Source organism: Cylas formicarius, unplaced genomic scaffold, assembly GCF_029955315.1.
Source record: "Cylas formicarius isolate icCylForm1 unplaced genomic scaffold, icCylForm1.1 PGA_scaffold_2__14_contigs__length_35257938, whole genome shotgun sequence".
In the NCBI taxonomy this organism is placed as follows: Eukaryota; Metazoa; Arthropoda; class Insecta; order Coleoptera; family Brentidae; genus Cylas; species Cylas formicarius.
The window spans coordinates 23,080,418-23,100,318 of NW_026844319.1; the positions used below are offsets into that span (position 1 = coordinate 23,080,418).

The 19,901-nt window shown below is 38.1% G+C and overlaps 1 protein-coding gene across 1 annotated transcript in view; it reads right to left on the reverse strand.

Moving 5' to 3' along the window:
* Positions 1-3,727: 3,727 nt before the first annotated feature.
* LOC132697723 (insulin-like growth factor-binding protein 7) overlaps positions 3,728-19,901 on the reverse strand; it is a 43,465-nt gene continuing 27,291 nt past the window's right edge. Inside the window, exons 2-3 of the mRNA XM_060663312.1 lie at positions 7,340-7,519; positions 3,728-4,019 (exon numbers count right to left, since the gene is read on the reverse strand). Coding sequence (XP_060519295.1) covers positions 7,360-7,519 — 160 coding nt within the window. The 3' untranslated portion in view covers positions 3,728-4,019; positions 7,340-7,359. The remainder of the gene's footprint in view (positions 4,020-7,339; positions 7,520-19,901) is intronic.

A 19,901-nucleotide genomic window follows, 5' to 3' on the forward strand; every position in this document is an offset into this window, starting at 1 on the left:
ATATTGTTGCGGTAGTGTATTGTATTGTTTACCCTTTTGAAGTAGGGAAGTATTCTTAGCATTACGATGTTTGTTGACTTCTAAATTAATTTAGAAAAGATTAGCTACTTTTTAGCTAAAATATTGTCCCAGCAAATCATTCAATTCCCGACCAATTTTGAATTACTCAGCAATCCGAGCAGGTTCAAGGCCTAAGTTCAAAACCGGTTAGGGACTCTGTGTTAGAAAAAACCTATGATCAATCATAGAAACCTAACCTAACAATATAATCTTAAAAAATATAATTGTGAATTTTGCCGCATACACATCAATAAAAATTCTTCGCGTTTCACTGCGCATCCCCGCCGCAGTAGCCGAGCGGAAAAATTCTTTTGTACTTCTTTTGCGCTCCGTTAAATTCAGGGTAACTCGATACCGTGCGGCAAAATTATAATAAAAGCGTAACAACTCCGCGATTCGCGCCGCCGGAATATCTGTCTCGAGATCTTTGAAAGTTCTTGCGGCGAAACAATAGAGACCGAGATGAAAACTGACGTGGCTTCCAAAAGGTAAGGCGACTGCGAAATATAAGAGCAGCAGATAAGAGCCGAAATCTGGAAGCATTACTAACTCGCATCGTCCCGGATTTCCAGCCGGGTTATTTTCTTATGCACTGGTGCAATTATATAGCTAAAGATGCTTCCAGGTAGTCATTTCTTCTTAAGACGAGGCAGCATTAATTTTAGAAGTGAATTCCTTGCTTAATTACTTACTTAATTAGCCTCGTGAAATGCAAACGAAACATTGATAAGATCGACGTTTATTGGAAGGAAGGACCGCAATGGTGTATTCGTTATACAGTGCAAAAAACGATTGATGGACATGTTCTACTTTCCTTTTATACAGGAAGGGCAAAAACAAAACAAAAAATTTTAAAATTAAACTTAATGAGTTTTTACTAAGTGACAAAATGGTGCTGGAAAGCTAATGGGATAGCTCCGATTAACTTTGGCAGTTCGGATTCATTAAAGCCGACGGCAAAAACCGGATTAAAAAGAATCGGGAGACCGTAATATGATTTTCTACGACGGAGATTCGATCCATGTATGCGAATGCGGGTTTGGCAAACAGCGTCTCTATGCGCCGTATCCCTTTTAGACGCCATTTAGATGCAAAAAGAAATTTTCAGATGTTCATTTGCGTTTAATTGGTCGATTTGCGATAGAGCGTTCTAAATTTGGGGAGTTTTTGAAAACGAAAGAGAAAATCTGCACTAAAGTGGCCTGTAAAAGTATGATAATTATGTTTCATAATGGCGGATTCAAATAGAACACTGGATTTGAAAGGGTTACTATTGTTGTTTTCTATTGTTGGCAGCATCTTGATACATGTCGTCATTGAGTTTTTGTCTAGTCAAGGAATTTAGTAGTAAAGCCATCCGACCACGGAAAACGGCAGCAAGTTTGTGAATGGATCTTGAAAATAGACTTTTGCGAGCGCCTAATTTTCAGCGACAAGGCGTATTTTCATCTCAATGGCTTTGTTAATAAGAAAAATTCAAAAACCTAAAAGTAATTCAAAAACGAGAAATGAATAGTTAAAGTCGCCGTTAATGGAGTCGTTGCCGTGTTCACTGATTTCCTATGACCTCAATTTTACTCGATCAAGTGACTTAGCTCCATGTGATTTTTTTTGCGGTTAACTTGGCGAAATCGATGTGCATGTGTATGATTCGGTAACAGAAATTAATTTTACAGCCCTTTAAAATGCAGCGTTATTTTTGAACGCTGAGACCGTGTGCAAGGAGCAAGGAAAGTCGAAACTTTTCGATCTTTTGAACCGTATTCTAATATGGCAAATAGAAAAATGCCAAATATAAAGTAATTCGACTTTCGAGTGCTTTCTAAAGTCGATTTAAGCGATTTTGCATAAATAAATACCAACCAGAAAGCTCAAAGATACCGCAATCAACCCCGAACGTCATAACTCCAAAATCCGGGGACAAAAATCTCGGTCCTAAGCTGGCTCTTCGTGGCTTTCAATTAAAATGCTAATTGGTCCTTTGGTACAACCAGCAGTTCCTTTCAAAATTTATTCGCCAGACGCACTGTTGTTTATCGATCCAGGAACATGACTACAACTCTTCCTGTTTGCGAATTCAGTGAAAACGCGTGTGGCAGTAAAACAGTTTTTTATTTATCATCAACCGGTATTTGTCTGGACCGACGATAATACAATAGGATTAGCATACGCAGCGGCGTTCTATTTATGAAGGGGAAAATCGGTACTTCATTTTCTACTGTTTTGAGTGCCGGGAAAATATCGTCGGATTTTTGTTGTTCGCGCGAATCCTGGGGAACTATTTGAGTAGAAATGGACAACACACAAAATGTTTTAATAAATCGTTAGAAAATTGGTTTCGAAAGGATGAACCCCATTTACCAAACACCTGCCACCATAATCACGTAACCAATAAAACATTTTAGAATTTCTCGACTGGTATGGTACTGACATTGAACCGTAAAACCCAAATTATCCCATTGGCCATAAGATATTACTAATTTGTTGCCTTTCAGAATACAGGGTGTTTGAATAAGAATAATGACCGGCTGTATCTCGAAAATGGTGCGGTCTCTAGAAGTTTGAAAAAATAAGTGAAAACTTGAAGGTTTGGCTAATATGCAAAAACAGGTAAATGGGACCTCCATCTGGACACGTAAGTTTACTTTAATATTTTTGCTGTAAATTTCTAAAATTTGATATCTAATTTATGGCAGCGTTCAATGAAGAGTTGCGTTTTCTGTTTTACCCAAAGTGTGAGCAACCTACAATGAAGTTAGGTAATAACTATTTAAGGTTAAAAAATTACTGCTAAGAGAATTATTTTAATGTTATTCGTATTGCTTTTGGCAGAACTTCACTGTTTAAATTAAAAAAATAGTTAAGAATTTATGACGTCACACTTAAATTTCCTCAAGGTTGGAATCAATTGACTAGTGCATAGCTCCTAATAAAAAAAAAACAGAAAAACAAATACACCACCACACACGTTCCATCTCCGGAGCCGAAAAACAAAGGAAGCTCGACCAGTACCGAAGTAAACAAGACGGAAACCTATAGCCCCCCCGAGTGATAATTATGTGCATATTTTATTTAGATTAAGCATTAGTCCCGGCTTTCATCTGATTAAGCGCTGCATGCTTTCTAGTGCGCCGAAACTTTCGAGCCGGCTTCGCAGGATTACGAGGGTCCGAAGGGTCTTGCGTTCCTGCCGTTTTCGTTTATTAAGTCTGTTGGCCGATCGCCACGTTTGGGAATTGTTTCACCGTTTAAGCTGTCCTCGAAAACAGTTCCGAAGTGCTCTCTTTAAATCTCTCGCTGTTTGTCTATAACACTCTCTTTCGGTCTTTCTAAACCATCTCCTCTCTTTTAAACCTCTTACTTTTTAAACCTCTCTCTTTCTCTCTAAATTTCTCTCTCTATCTCTCTGTTGAATTCAATTAGAGATTTAAAAAGTAGGAGGTCTAAAACAGCGAGATGTAAAATGGGAGAGAAATTTAAAGAGTGCGGCTGACTCCTATTCCTGTGATAGGAGTGAACACTAGTGATCAGGGTTCCGGAACCAGCCCAGACTATCTACTTCGCTCGAATGAACAAACACAAATTCGATAGTTTACGGGAGGGACACAACAAAAATTTTCGCGTTGTATATAAATAAAACTATAATTTATTGATTATACAGCGACACGTTTCATTATTAGGAACAAAACATCTCCATTTATTTACGTTACATTTGTATATCATTGATTTTAATTCGCTAATTATTCGGTATTGTCACAAATTTTATACATCGAAATATCATCAGCGGTCACGAATAGCGGGAAAAGAATCGATTTAAAGGCCGGTTTACCTTCGCAACAATAAAGTCCACCGTTTACCACTCGCGGTCACAACTAGAGAAAGTTTTTTCTTTGGGGGCGACGGCGTTCTCCAAGAGCTGGTTCCACCATCACCCAGGGATGGCTTGAAAATATAATTTTCTGAAACAATAGAGATTTAATGTAATTTACCATGTTTTTTAAATGATTGACTTGCAAACGGCTCCTTTTCATTAACGCCACCCCAAAAATATCTGTTTCCGGGTCGATAGAGCCTAACGCACCCGCAATTATTTTTGACTTAAAAATACTAGGATTCATAATGATTCATAGAAATATGTTCGTAAATCTTGCGGAGTTATTAAACGTCCAGTACGACTAAACTCAAGTGTCGTGCATAGGCGTGAGTTGATCAATATTTCGGGTAGGTAATGAATATAAATATATTACTTTACTGTGTGCTACTAACATATAATATACTGTCCATAGTAACAATCATTCCAATAAAAGGAAGCTGTAATAACTCTCCCTCGACAGTAAACAAAAAATTAGGCGCGATCATCCTAGTTTTGCAATACAAGAAAATGTTAAAATGAGTGCAGTTGGATGTTCACTGAATTTAAGTTATTGCAGGGAAGAATATATTGGTTTTGAAAAAAAAAACCTAATAAAGGAATAACTATTCGGTTCCGTGAATTTGAACGATGTGAAATATTGTTATCCTATGCACCCGAATTTCAAATTAAATCCAAATGAAATCATACTGGTCCAAATGAAAGTCTCGCTAGAGGAAACACGAAAATAAAATTCGACCAAGCCATTATGGATGTTTCACCACAGGACCGGCTAAATCATATCAAATCAAATAGAAGACTTAGATGAGTATAAGGTATTTGTCAAGAACGTTTATTCATGGTTTGACACCCACCTACAGACATTATTGGGCTAGGGCCGGCCCTGCCTGTGAGCGAACATCTCGACTATACGCAGGAAACGGAGCGCGATCATCAAGCGGAGCACCTCGTCTTGGTCAGTCAGTCGAAAAGAGAAGCCGCGAAGTGCGGAACTATATAAATACTCAGCGGATATTAGCACAGTGTAAATAGTTAGTGACTATTATTTTAGGAGACATACATTTACAGTTAAGTTAACTTTTTGCCGAAGTGACTTCTTAATTTTACAGTCACGTTTGATGACGCAGAATGAATTTTGGCGATCTAAAAACGTAACAACATAAAATACCGCACATGCAAAAGTTATGGGGTTTATTCAAATTTATTGAAATTAATCCTGGCGATTAAGAATAAACCAGATTTTCCTTAATAACTCAACGTAGATAATTGATAATAAAATATTCTTTCTTTGTTTGTTTCATGTTTATCATTTTAATTAGTCAAGCAAATTAAAGTAGACTGCGTGTGTGAAATGGCAAAGTCCCTCCCTGCTGCCCCAAAAACTTCGTCAAAGTAACGATTTCCCTTTGCGTTCGCGAACGTCTTAAACGGAAGTAATCTTCTTCAAATATCACCCCCCCTCCCGTCCCGGTTCCACCAGTCGCAACGGAAAACGCAATTCGCAGACGAGCCAAAATCCAACCGGCAAAATTCCTGTCGAACTTTGGATACGGTACGTAATAAAACCCCGCTTCCAAAAGTTTTCTAATCTGAACCGCATAAACTTTAAAATTTCAGTAATTGTTTAAGTTGGCTCATACGGCCGTTCCCACCAAAATTTTCAGGGACCACCTAACCCACCTAAGGGACATACAAACTTAGATTAAGTAAGCGTTTTACGTTTGCTAGATCACTAAAGTGGACCCTAAGCCACTAAATTGAGGTGAGGTGTGCGAAAACAGTTTATGGCATGCGAGTATCTCGAATTATTGAAACAATGCAAAAAGTGAAGTACACCATTTTAAATTTCATCATTAATTCTCAGTCATAAAAAGTATAAAAAGGAATCTAGAGAAAAAATGTATGACACATTTCGTCGCAAGAATTGAGGTGCAATCTTCTTAGCTTTATTGCATGATTCTTTTGATATCATCATGTTTCGTATCTTGTTATTAACATCCGTGACATCCGTTTCTTCATTTCTCCCTTGAAGTTTTATTAACTTATGATTGAAAGTATTGATAACCGTTCCACATTAGAATAGTGAACGTATTAACTCACTTTTGTAGCAACTTCTTTTCATACTTCTGTAGTTCCAAATATTGTGTGCGAAATATTATTGTATTTGTTTACAATAAATAAAATAAAAACAAGACATTTTAAAAATTCAATTCTCAAAAAGTATATGAAAGGTCTACCGAACCGAAAATATGTTCTATCCGGCTGCAATAAAAGTTGCATTTGGAAATAGACCGTGCAGACTAAAATTTGGTACGTTGTCGTTGTGTACCTCTCCCAACCTAGGAAAAACCGAAAACTTCGAGGGAACAAAAAACTTAAATTTAGATGTAAAATTAGTTATGCATAATCATTTCAACTTTAGGAGCTGGTTGGTGGGATTGAGTATAGCAAGAAGAGGTACTAAATGTCACAATAAAATTGAAATGACACCCTTACCCTTGATATTTGGGGACATTGTGTACATTTAAAAAAAGACATGGGGTGTTTTTCCAAAGCCTTTGGACGTTCTCTAAGGGCGGCACCCGCCGCTCGTAAATTACAGCACCGAACATGAATACGCGCGACGTCGCCCCCAAAAGACTCCACAATTATTGAAAAATGTCCGTGGGGCCCGCGTGAAAATACCGCCCCAGTTTAACTCATTCGTTGCGAGTTTCGATCCTGTTCCACAGTATACGCGAGAATATATGGGCATGGCGGCCCCTGAGTTTCTTTCAATCCCAGTTTTCTGACTCATATTATACCCAAAACGTTGTTTATTAGCATTTTTTTTGCAGAAAAAACCTCTGTGCCAAATTTTATGTGCAATTTTGAATTATGGTGTAACCGCCATAACTCCTATCATCTTTAACAGTGTAAATAATATTATATTTTGTGCTTGGTGCCGCACACAAAATTAATTCTGAGTCTAAAAACTATTATCAAATAATGTAAAATCGAAAAGGCAACTGCGAAAAGCTTTATTACGCAATCTCGATTCCCTAAAATCATTTCGTTGGCTAAACAAATTTGTTGGGTTAAACCCTATTACTGCTTTACCGAAAGAAGATAAATACCCACTTAGTGTTCCCGTAGCAAACTACACGAGAGGTTCGAATTTTAAACCGGCAAATCTGGGACTACTTTTAATGGGCTTTTTGTTTAATCGTGACCCGATCTGTTCCGAGAATCGACGGTTTTATCGAAAGTTTAATACCGACTCTTTTTTGGGGGAATATTAAAATGATTATTTCCAATTCTTTATATCAAATAACATTAATTACACAAAATGAATCTCTATAACCCATAACTCAAATATGCGAAACACATAGGTGGGGATACAACCTACCAAACCGCTCACCTACTTACATTTACACGTGGAGTAAGTTTCACGTATTCTCCTGGCCATCGAAGACGATTCTTCTGCAGGTACCCTCGCTGGGAGTCGGTCCAGGTTGTTGACAACTCAGCCCAGGCTCGCAGGTACCGCTGAATCCTAGGTCACCCCCGCAAGGCTCCCCTTCCGTGCGCGCGCATTCCTGACAACATCTGCGAATAAACGGAAAAGGAAACGTTATTTTGAGTATTACAAAGTTCGCCTAGCTTTCAAAGACATTAAAGCACACACAATATCCGTAATGTATGTTTATAGGCATAAATCACAGATCATTTTCTTCTTCTTCGTCCACTATTTCCATGCGATTGGCCAATTAACTAGAGACATTCGCCTATTACCGACTCCAGTAGAGGATACTTTTTCTTTCTTGTTCAATGGCAAATAACATTTAATGTAATGAACCAATAATTTTTTTAAATAACCTATTTTTTTAAAATAGTAAGAATAAAATAAAAAAAACGGACACTTTTTTGCAATATATTTAAACTAAAATGTAGAAAAACTTAGTAGCTAGCAGCTATATTTATAAAAATATAATATTAAATAGAAAACTTTGGTTCTGTGCATCGGTACGATCTAATAGTGTGTACATTCATAGCTAGTTAATGGTTATGCCGAGTTATTGATGGAAGACAATCAATTTACAAATGGAGAAAAAGTTGATATGCTTCAGATATACGAGGAATGCAAAGAAGCTCCATTAAAAAATTAGTCAGAGTCACCTAGATACAATATAAAAAAACAAAAATGTGCAGCAATAAAGCATTATTCGTGGTTCTGTCACCAGTTTTTGTATTCTGTGGTTTGTGTGATGCAAGATAAAACATCCTACGATGAAAACCATTTTTATCGTATTTAAAGTGTAATATGGAAGCCGGAATCGTGTAAAGGGCAGAAGTATTATTAAATACAAGACATCATTGGGTCTACTGCAGACACCGATATTTAAAGGATAAATTAATATATTGTATAGAAGGCCAAGTAACCATAAATCGTGTTGCTTGCAGTTGTAAAGCTGTAACTATTTTGCTAAAGTGTGTTAGGTATGTTTAAAAATAAAATTTTCTTAGTTTGGAACCCGGTAAACCTTTTCTTTAACTCAAACGAACTGTTTTTCTAATCAATATCAACATAAAGTCTTACAACGCAAACACGATTATTATAACATGTCATGTTATAATAATGCATATAGGTTACTTTGAGTTTGATATACCTAATAATATATTTTAATTTCGGAAATGCCTAATTTCAAATCGTTACTGCAACCCGTTTAAAAGTGTGTGTTTCTTGTGTCACCAGGTATAAACGGGACCTCTTTCGCGGTACGGAAAGATCGCTCACGCAGAAGACACAATTCATAAAGAAAATTTAATTTCTGCTTCTCAGGAGATAAAAATGTCTCGGGAAAAACCCCCGGCCGCACGTAAAAAAATTCAATTAATTACGGGAGTCGGGTGAGAAGAAGAGGGGGGGGGGGTCTTTCAACAAGAAATACCATTAACTCCAATCCGCTAAGTAGCCATTACGGACCTCGTTTTGGTTCGGCCCACTATTCTTAGATTATTGTGTTCGGTGCAAAGTTGGTCCCGGGCAACGCGATTTGTTTTATAAAATCAATTTTTATCGATACCGCGGTGTTGGTTATAGGAATCCGGGACGAATTCCCCTAGCGGGGGATTAATAATCGGCCAGGAGGCGGTTTCCGGCAACTTTTCCGGCTTGTTACGGCCCCGTCCGCCCCCCTCTTAATAATGCCCATTAGCATAAATCTTACGGCGGGGGTTCAACGTGCCGCCGAGGCAGAGAACAAAGGAAAACGAGGGTTTACATAAAGGAGGATCTCACGCCGATTGTGTTTTTTTTGCCTCTTCGATCTTACAAAAGAGGGGGAGAAAGAACTTTTTTTCCTGTTCAGTAGGCGCTTTGTATTTTGTTTTCGTAAGCGCGCGAAAGCCGGAAAAATGGCAGCGTGCGGTTCGTTACTTTTGTGTTTTGGTCACGAATCGTTACTTTGATGTTAAGTAATATTTATAATTAAAAATAAACATTACTATGCTATAAAGTCACTTGATTACGAGAATGAAAGAGCCTCAACTTATTTAACTTAATTTATACTACTTTTATTCGTTGGAAATCTGGAAAGTGAAAAACACATTGGAAAAAAAGTACGTTTGTAGTTCGAACATTTTCAAACTTTTTATTTTATTTAGTCGTCGATTTTGGGAGTGCCGTGATCCACAATTTTTGATATAAAGGAAAATAGGGAGCAAATAACACACTTTTTGCCAAATCATGTCAAGGGACAGGTGTGTGAAAAATGCATAGCTGATCTAGATTTCAGGCAAAAGGCAAGTGATCAGAAATTCCGAAATTACTGAAGTTCTTTTTCTTCAGATCTTTTAAGAGCAAAAGCGAATCATTTTTATTTCTTGGAGTAATTTTCTTAAGCTTCTACTTTTTAATATGAAAAAGTAAGTAGTTCCAGTGATCCGGCCACCATGATAATTCGGCATGATGTGTCCCGATTACTGAAATTGTACTGTATCTTATTAAAGCAAAATTGTATATTTCATAATATAATTTGAATCTTAAATTAATGACGGAAGTGTGAATAAACACATTCGAATTTATCCATCAGCATAATGATCTTGAAGACTCGTGAAGTTGAAGCTCTAAATTCAACGAACTTTAATAGTCGGTACAAGAAAATCCAAACTTTACATTAAAACATGTCAGTACTTAAAAAGGACTGGTTGAAGCAGACATCGCATAACTACGCCCGTGCTGTCTGTCTATTCGTCGACGCCCAGCTGAATCTGATGTGTGACCAAGAAACCCAGCGCGAGGACTAGCTTTGAATCCAGAACATCGTAGAGCAAAGTTAAATTTTGCTAGAGAAAACATCGATCGGGCTGATGAAAATCGGGAAAGAGTTCAAATAAAACCAGATTTTGTATTTCCAACTCAGATAGACGTTTCAGAGTTTATTGAAGACAAAAAGACAAAACAACAGATTATTTGGTGGAGGGTTATGTTTTGAAGAAGAATCTTGTTAATAATAATGGTAGGTGAAAATTTTTTGTCTCAGCAAGATAATTTTCGACCGCATGTTGCTCAGATTGTGCAAAATTATCTTAAACGAGATAAGACTCTTACGTCAGTTAATTATTTTTTACTAAAATAATTAATAATTAATAATAATTTTACGACTTTTTGAATTTTCTCGTTTTTCTTATTTACTTTTTTCTTATCTTCTTTTGGATTTTTTTTTATTAATACCCTTATTAAGTTAGAATAAGAATGTTCACATTAACAGCAGCATTAAATTGTTAGCAGATATTCTACATACACAAAATTGTCGCTATCAAAAATAGTCAAATTATATCAGAACCACCTAATTCTAATAGGGATAAACGTTTAAAATACCAAAACAGGTGTAAAAACTGAGAAATAATATAAAACAATCTCTGATTACGGTTACCCGTTAGTAGCCTTAACGTGTACTAGTGTTTATTTTTTATTTGTATTGCCTGGACTATCAAATTCTCAATCTCGCCTGAATCGAAATTAACCTAGGATTATTTCTTTTAATTTTTCAAAGAAACTTCCACAGGACTTCTTCAGAGTTTAACTGAAACTATTCTGGCCTCTACAACGTAACAAAAAAGTGTACAGAATAAGTAATCTTCAAGTTTCAGTAGGTGATCTTCAACTAAGAAACTTAACGTTACGCTCTGAACAAGCCAACAAGTTTGATTTATAAACAACCGACACAGGAGGCATCCAGAAGATTTGTAAAAAGTATTTTTTTTTCTTTCGAAATTTTCAACTGTGATAATTAGGATAGGATCCATTCTAGTTTGGATAGAGCTCACTATAATAACATCGCCATGTTTAAAAGTTTATATGGGGCACAGACTATAACACTAATGTAAACACTGCGGTCGTTCCTTATACGCAAGCGCGAAGCTTGAACGAAATAACTTGAGTGTACGAACGTAGACGCTATCGTCCTGTTTGACCAAGTTGGTTTTTATTGAACCGTTAGCCCGAAAATCTATCGTTAAAGTTTTCGTCCGATTAACGGAAAACATTTTTATCTATCGGAATTTAATTACGGACTCGTTCTAAACTTCTAAACGATAAAAACTCAATTTTTACACGTCACGTGTTCGCCATTAGATTCAAATTCATTTCAAATATGATTTATTTTCACGCATGCTATTAGAGTCTAAAAAAATGTTCGAGACGGACAGGATAAGTGACCTTTTTTTTTAAATTATGAATGCAGCATTGTCAGATCTACTCGAAATTAACGGTATATTACAGACACAGATCCTATACAAAATTCTAAGTATCATTTATTTACCTCTCTGCTTTTTAATAGACAATAATTTGATATTATTTTGTTGCTTCATTTATCCAGTTCCTGAAGCTTGTTCATTTCGTTATTTGCCTTTATTGCACTTTGAAGCAGTAATGTAAAAGTTGAAGAAGGCAAAATTGAGAGTAAAAGAAGTATAGGCAGAAAAAAGGAATTGTGGCTCAGAAACTTCAGAGACTGGACACACACCAATGGTAACACACTACTTCATCAAGCCTACAATATGAAAGACTTTGCCATATTGGTCGCTAACATCGCGAGAGAAGTCACATAGGAGGAGAATAACCACACAGAATGAATTACCGCTTCAGTATAAATTATTTAAAAAACTCAAATATTAGCAATTATATCGTGAAGTTAATATCTGGTAGTGTGAGCAAGTGTTTGCGTTATATGTTTTGAAAGGTTTTGTGGATGTCGTCTGATTAGTGTTAAATGCATTTTGACTATTGAGGGCTGCTATTCACGCCGGTATCGAGATCGGATAAGCCCGAATATCTAGTAGATCTGGAAGCCGATTTCAACACCTGCACCCAAGCCGGATGCACCCGGATGATGCTGTTATATGCTGTTAGATATATCAAGGAAGTCCTTGAAAGAATATTGTAAATTGGTCGTATTGCCTTAGTTAGCAGTAGCCTAATAAAACGTAAATGGAAAACACACACGCATATACAAAATAATATAGGAAACATGGGTTTTCAGGTCCCGCAGCAATAATAATGTAATGTCAACAATATACACGATTCGTTGTTTCGCTCCCTATTCTGAACGGTGGTGGTACATACTGTTTTCCATACGGCTATCGGCACTGCCACTCCGTTGTGGAAGATGCAAATATGTTCATCCCTTTAAATAATGCAAGGCAAGCTGCGATCGCAGTACGACGACTACATGCGAAGGCGAAGTGATAAAACCTTTCGAGGTTACGGATGATATTTTCGATTCAGATCATTACATAGGCCGATTGTAACTCGACGCCGTAATACTCCATCAACGTCGATTTTCTGGCATTTACTTTAACAAATTGAAAAACGCACACAGCCAAAAAAATACATTAACCACAAATGCGTTTTCATATATCATCTGTCTGGTTTGGTATTTATTATTCATAGGTCAGTGTGACGTGGGGCTTCTTTGGCTCTATTTTCATCAAATGCTGAATCTTTTTTACCTGTAGCTTTTACGTATAAAGACGGACGACCTCCTCTCGAGGAGAAAGAATGATAATCGTTTGCCGGCAGATTACAGAATTACGAAGCATTAACAAATAAGGTAAAGGGAAATATTTCAAATACGTGGCTGCTTAACAAAAAAATAAACATTAGTAATCCATTTTTATTCTACTCTGAATTGACTTATTAGCAAATACAAGCTGCAGAAGTAGGCGTCTGCACTTTGAAACGCGCCCTGGGGCTCGGATATGAGAACGTTTTTTTTTTATCGGGTACCAAAAAGGCTAGGTAATAAGTAATTTTCATCAAGACAATACCATTATTATTATGAATTAAAACAGCCTAATAATTAAAAACTAATAACTACGATGTAACAAGCTTTGCTCTTACCTTTCCTATACTTTCCCCTTCCCTTTCACTACCTTTCAAAATAAAAAGACAACAAAATAGACATACAGACAAAATTAAGCAAAACTAGAAGCCTAGAATATTATAAAACATTAAAGAAATTAAAAATGCAATAAAAACCTATTTTCGTTATTGTTCCTTCCCATCATTCTTTTCATTTCAACTTATTTAAAATTAACTTAAATTATAAGCTAAAGCCTTAAGAAAAATCAAAACAATATGCCAAGACGATTTTAAAATAAAAAAACAAATAGATTACGCGCTGTTGAAATGTATAAAAATTAAACTAAACTAACACATGGAAAAAATAAGAACATAAAAATTCTAAAGAATAATAATAATATTAATAATAATAATAATATTAATAAATATAATAACAATAATCATAATCCCCTCAGGGGCTCACAGTTTGTGAGTAAGGGTATGGCAATCCCGAGGTGCCCTAGCTGGATCCCACTTTGCTTCACTTCCTTCTACTATTCTTGGGTGGGGTCCCTTCCTCTTTTGCCTTTCCTATCGGTCTCTCTTGACCAACTCTTGTTTTTTTCCGTCCCCGACGCTATTAGGCAACGAGGGCAAGGGGTCTTTGTTTTCACGCTAAATTAAAAAACCTTATGACGACCTGGCGATGGACATGGAAAACCTTGAATAAAATTCATGACGGAACAACATAATATAAATTCGATTACGGTGCAGGGGGACTCGGAAACCCCAGTGCGCGCCCAGGTTGGTTGTAAAGCGGGCCAGTCTGGTGTGACAGAATGCGACCGCGACTGCGAGGGTGGAACTCAGGCTCTCTGGAGTTTTGATGCTACTGGGTTAAAGACACGGGAGAAAAGCTATAGCTGGTCCTTTGTGAAGGATCCTTTTGCAAAAAGAAGTCTGATAGGAAGATCCCCAACGCGGGCCAATACCAAGAACACGGAAAATCCTCGCTAAAACAGGAAGAGACAGAAAATAAGGAGGGACTCGCAATCAAAAAACTTATCAAAGATATGGATGTACAGGTTACAAAGTTGATAAGTGTCATCCAGACAAATATAAATACTAAAAAGGAGATCAAAGATTCGGTAGTAAGATTAAGCAGCATAGCTAGCAGGTTAAAAGGCAGAGAAATACAGATGTGGCTGGGAAAAGGCGGAAGTAGTAAGAGTAGGGAAACAGAGAAGAACTCGGCAGCAACACAAACAAGCAATGAACATAATATGGCAGACACAGAAACGCAAACTGTATACATTAAAGTATTGACAGAGGAGAAAGAAGCAGAACTCATAAGGGAGTCTCTGAGATCCTTAGATGATCTTTTGAGAGCAGTAAAGAAGACCTGGCCCGAGGCGGCATACAAAAATGTAAAAATCGAAGTGGGAAACCCACTATCAAAAAGTTCTGGAGGTGACCTGGCGATATACTCCGAAGACCCTGAAATGACTAAGGGTATCAGTAGGATTTTTAAGGACAGATATCCCGAACTCACGTTGTTGGGAGATCCAAAAGAGACTACTGAAATAGCATACCTCACTACCTCAGTAAAAATTGGGAGAATGGCAACAAGCGAACGTACCGTATTCAGGCTCTGTCCACTGGGATCTGTGAGCGATGAAAGAAAAAATGAGGAATTGTACAAGATTCTGGTAGGCCTTAGAGAGACGGCAATCAAATTGGGAACGAATAATATACGGATGCCAATACCCGACAGGTATGAAACTGAAATGGTCAGAAAGCTGCTCGAAGTGGCATTCATCGACAAAAAGATAGGAATAAGCCTGCACGTGCCGAAACAAGAAATCAACAGGAACGCGATTAACACTACAAACAAAATTAACCAAGACAAAGACACAGATGTTCTAATTGTTAAGGCAGGGAATAAAACATATGCTGAGCTACTGAGGGAAATGAAGACCAAAATTAGCCCTAAGGAACTAAATATAGATATAAAGCAAGTAAAAGAGACTAAAAATGGTGAAGTTCTATTAATCATGAAAAGCAACAAGGCGAATACCGAGTTATTAAGTACGCAAATAGAAGCTAAAATATCAAACGCCGAAGCTCGAACTGCAAGAGAACAGAAGACGATACTTCATGTGTATGGCATAGACGCCGCAACTAGTACTGAGGAACTAAAAGTGGCACTGCAGATCTACACCGACAGAGGGGATATAGAGGTGAAGTCTATGAGACCATATTCTAGAGGCTTTCAGGCTGCAACAGTAGCAGTGAACCCTAAGGTTTCAGAAATCCTACGAAAAGCGGATAGAATCAAGATTGGATGGAGCTCTTGTAGTATTAAGGAGCACATACCAGTCATACAGTGGGACAAATGCCTTCAACATGGGCATACTATCAAAACGTGCAAAGGGCCAAATCGTGCGAAATTGTGCTACAGATGTGGAGAGGAAGGACACAAAGCCGCAGGATGCAAAAACGAGCCAACATGCTATGACTGTGGAGGAAAGGGACACCGAACAGGGAACATAAAATGCCCTGTTTACGGCAACCTTTTGAAGCAGACAAGACAAAACTAACAAAAATGATGGAACATCTAACACAACCAGTGACAACAGACAGGAGTAGGAGGGAACATTACCAGGGCCAACACGAGGACATCAAGATTATGCAAGGAAGTGTTGATAGAGGCTCAAAGGCGGTGGATATGTTATATAAGATGGCCGAAGAACATGGGGCGGATATTGTCCTGGTAGCAGAGTCAACCGGAAGAAATTGAAAGGTGGGAAATGGATTCACGACAAAAATATGGACGCAGCGTTTTATGTCCCAGGAGGTCAGATCAAGGTCCTGCAACATGGTGCAGGGGTTGGTTTCGTATGGGTGGAGACACCACATGTTATAATCTATAGCTGCTACATATCACCAAACGTATACATTGTCACGTTTGAGAACTTTCTGCATAACCTCAGGGAACATATGAAAAAACAAAAGAAAGAGATGGTCATTGGAGGAGACTTCAACGCTAAATCCTTTCTGTGGAGCCCTAAACCAGAAGATAGGAGAGAGGAATTACTATCAGAATGGTTGGCTGAAGAAAACCTCATTGTACACAATAGAGGCAGTGTACCAACCTTTATCAGGAGAAGCAGTGAGTCATATATTGACATAACATTTAGCACCCAAAAGATAGCCAGACAAGTCATAAATTGGAAAGTCCTTGAAGAAGAAAACCTGAGTCTCCATCAGCATATCCTGTATACAATCACTGGAAGCAATTGGACCGAGCTCCAGAAACCCAATTACAAATTGCTAAGTCACTTTTTCCGACTCGACCACTTCAAAAGTGGAACAAGGTATCAATTCAACCTAGGGACATACCTCTGTTTACTGTCGAAGAACTAAGAACTGCAGTTGGAAAAATAAAGGATAGCAAAGCCCCTGGACCGGACAATCTACCTCCTGAAATTATAAAGACAATTGCGAAGGATTATATTGAGGAGTGCACAGACCTCATGAACAAAATATTGCTGAAGGGAGAATTTCCTAGAATATGGAAATTGGCGCGACTTATCCTTATAGAGAAACCAGGTCGGGATAGGAAGTATAGACCCATATGCTTAATCAATGTAGCTGGTAAGCTACTGGAACATTTGCTGGTAAAACGTCTCAAGGAAGAAATTGAAAGGACTGGCAGAAGAACAGCATCGGTTTCGGGAAAAGAGATCAACTATCAGCGCTTTGAGAAGGATGCGAGAAAAGGTAGACGACGTAAAACAGACACCGTGGGGAAGGAGGAAGTTATGTGCTCTTGTCACGGTAGACGTCGAAAATGCCTTCAACACGGCACCATGGTGTGGTATATTGGAAGAGCTTCGAAATCGTAACATAACCCCTTATCTGTATAACATCATAGCAAACTACTTCGAAGATAGGCGTTTAAGCATAGGTGAGGCAGCGCAAATGGACGTCACATGCGGGGTCCCGCAGGGATCAGTAATAGGTCCAACCCTATGGAATCTGTATTCCAACGGTGTATTCCGAATTCCTGTTCCAAATGGTATTCGTCGGATATCGGATATGCTGACGATCTGGCTATCTTAGCAGAAGTACAAGGAGCCGAGATGATGGAAACAGTAGCCAACCATGCCCTTTACAATGTCACGGAATGGATGAAATCTAAAAACTTGAAATTAGCCCCCCAAAAAACGGAGACAGTCCTACTTGTTGCTGGAAGGAAAGTTTCAGTCACAGTGGAAAACACAACAGTTCAGAGTCAGGAAGTAGTCAGATATCTAGGTATAAGACTAGATAGAAACATGTCCATGGGGGCCCACATCAGAGCCGTAACAGAAAAGGCCAACAAGGCCTTGAACGACATCAGTCGCCTTCTACCAAAAGTGAATGGGCCTCGTGAAAGCACCAGGAGGATATTATGCTCAGTAGTAACATCAATACTACTATATGGCGCCTCCATATGGGAGCAAGCAATTGAGAAGAAAGTCTATAAAAGGATTCTGAGTAGTGTTCAACGAAGGGTAGCCATAAGAGTCTCCGAAGCATACAGAACAACTTCAAATAAGGCACTTATGGTCTTAGGTAGGATCCCACCTATTAATCTCCTAGTTAAGTGCAGATCCCGTATAGAGAAAGATGGACCAGACGCTAAAACGGAAGCACAAAACACTGGCAAGAGGAATGAGAATAGATGGTACAGCGGAATGGAGTAAAAAGCTAATTCCAAATATAAGACCCTGGTTTGAGAAACGACACGGTGAAGTTTCTTACACAAATACTCACCGGGCACGGGTGCTTTGAAGCCTACTTCAAACGTTTCAATCTGGCCGAAACCGAGGAGTACCTTTATTGCATAAACGTGGATACGGTTGAACACACTCTATTTTTCTGCCCAAGATGGAACATGCAGCGGAATATAACAGAGCAAATACTCGGTCACATAAGCCCAGACAACCTAGTAGAAAAAATGTTAGAGTCACCGACAAATTGGGACCACGTCTGCAAAATGGCAAAGCAAATACTTTCTGCCAAGAGGATAGAACGGCCAAATCTTATACAAGCTCGCTGAACCTTAGTCAATAGGAGACCGAAAGATCATAGGAAAGATCATAGGGCGCGAGAGAACATCACGCGCGTCCGGACGACACTCCATCTGAAGTAATGCTGACGCAGTTCCAGATGGAGGGCACACTGTTTTGTCGTCAAGAGAGGAAGTGTGAGTACGCTCACACCGGGTTTACACGGTCGGCTGTTGCCAACCCGTCGTCGCCAAGGGGACACACCATCCATCCCCAGGGTGTCTTGAGACGCTCAGAACGGGCTGAGGAAGATTCGCCTTATAACCTCTCATACAAAAAAAAACAATAATCATAATAATAATAATAATAATAATAATAATAATAATAATAATAATAATAATAATAATAATAATGAAAGAACTGAATAACTAATAAGTATTATATATTGAGTTTTTTCTTACCGTTCCTATACCTTCAAATTTCCTTTCACCACCTTTCCCAATTACAACACAATAAACTATCTAGTTATATAACATTAAAAAAATTAAATAAACAATAGAAATCTAATTTAGTTGTTTTTTCCTGTTTTTCTTTTCATTTCAATTTGATGATATGCATCTACACTAAAACTTTCAGAAGGATCAATAAAAGCAACTTTTTTGAAATATTGATTTAATATTTGTCCAACATACTAATTTTTTGCGGGCACCCAATATTGATTGACGAAAAATAAAATCCACCGTGAATAGATTCCGATTCTCAACAGAGGTGCGGGGATGGAAGTACCTACAATTTATATATTGTTCCGTAATGTTTGTGAAGATTGTATATCGCCTCGAAAAATCGAAAATATTCGAGGTGCAGCCAACAGGGACAATAATAACGGTGACCTTATTTTTAATTTGCCATCGCCGTCTCCTTTAAACTCAAAAGCTATTTGCTCGGGGCATCACGGTTGAAAGCGCGATCTCCCCAGATTTCTTCCGGTAGAAATAGAAGGGGTACAGTTCATCCCAAGGTCGGCTATTGAGGAGGGTCTTTAAGCTCGTCGTAATATCCGCTCGGACTGGACGACTGTGCCGCTAGCTCGCTGCAAATTAAATTCGACACGATCCTTTCGCCGTTATCGTGCAAAGCAATGGCGGAAAGTGTATGTACGTTGGCGGCAGCCGGATTCGTGATTAAGGGTTGTTGAACGTCGAAATTGGCGAGCTATTAGGAAATATCGTGTCTCGCTGAGTAAAATCTATAAGCCTGCGTCAACGAGGGCAAGGTCGGGTTATTTTAGCCCCTCCGGGCAGTCGTTTCCGGGTAGATTGCGGAGCCGTACTTGCCCATCGGCCCCGATTGGCAGAAAAACTAGGCGTTTTTATATTTTTAAATTTTCAATAGTCAACATTATTTGGCATCGTCCATGTTTAATTTAGACCATCCTATAATTTAACTTATTGCTATTATTAGGTAAAAAAAAATCATTTATTTTAACTGATTTTTGCAACAAAAAAAATTAATATTTTAATTGTGTATGGTAAATTTTAAAACAAGGTCCCGCGTCACACTCACAGCACCAATGTCTTGTTTCTTTTCT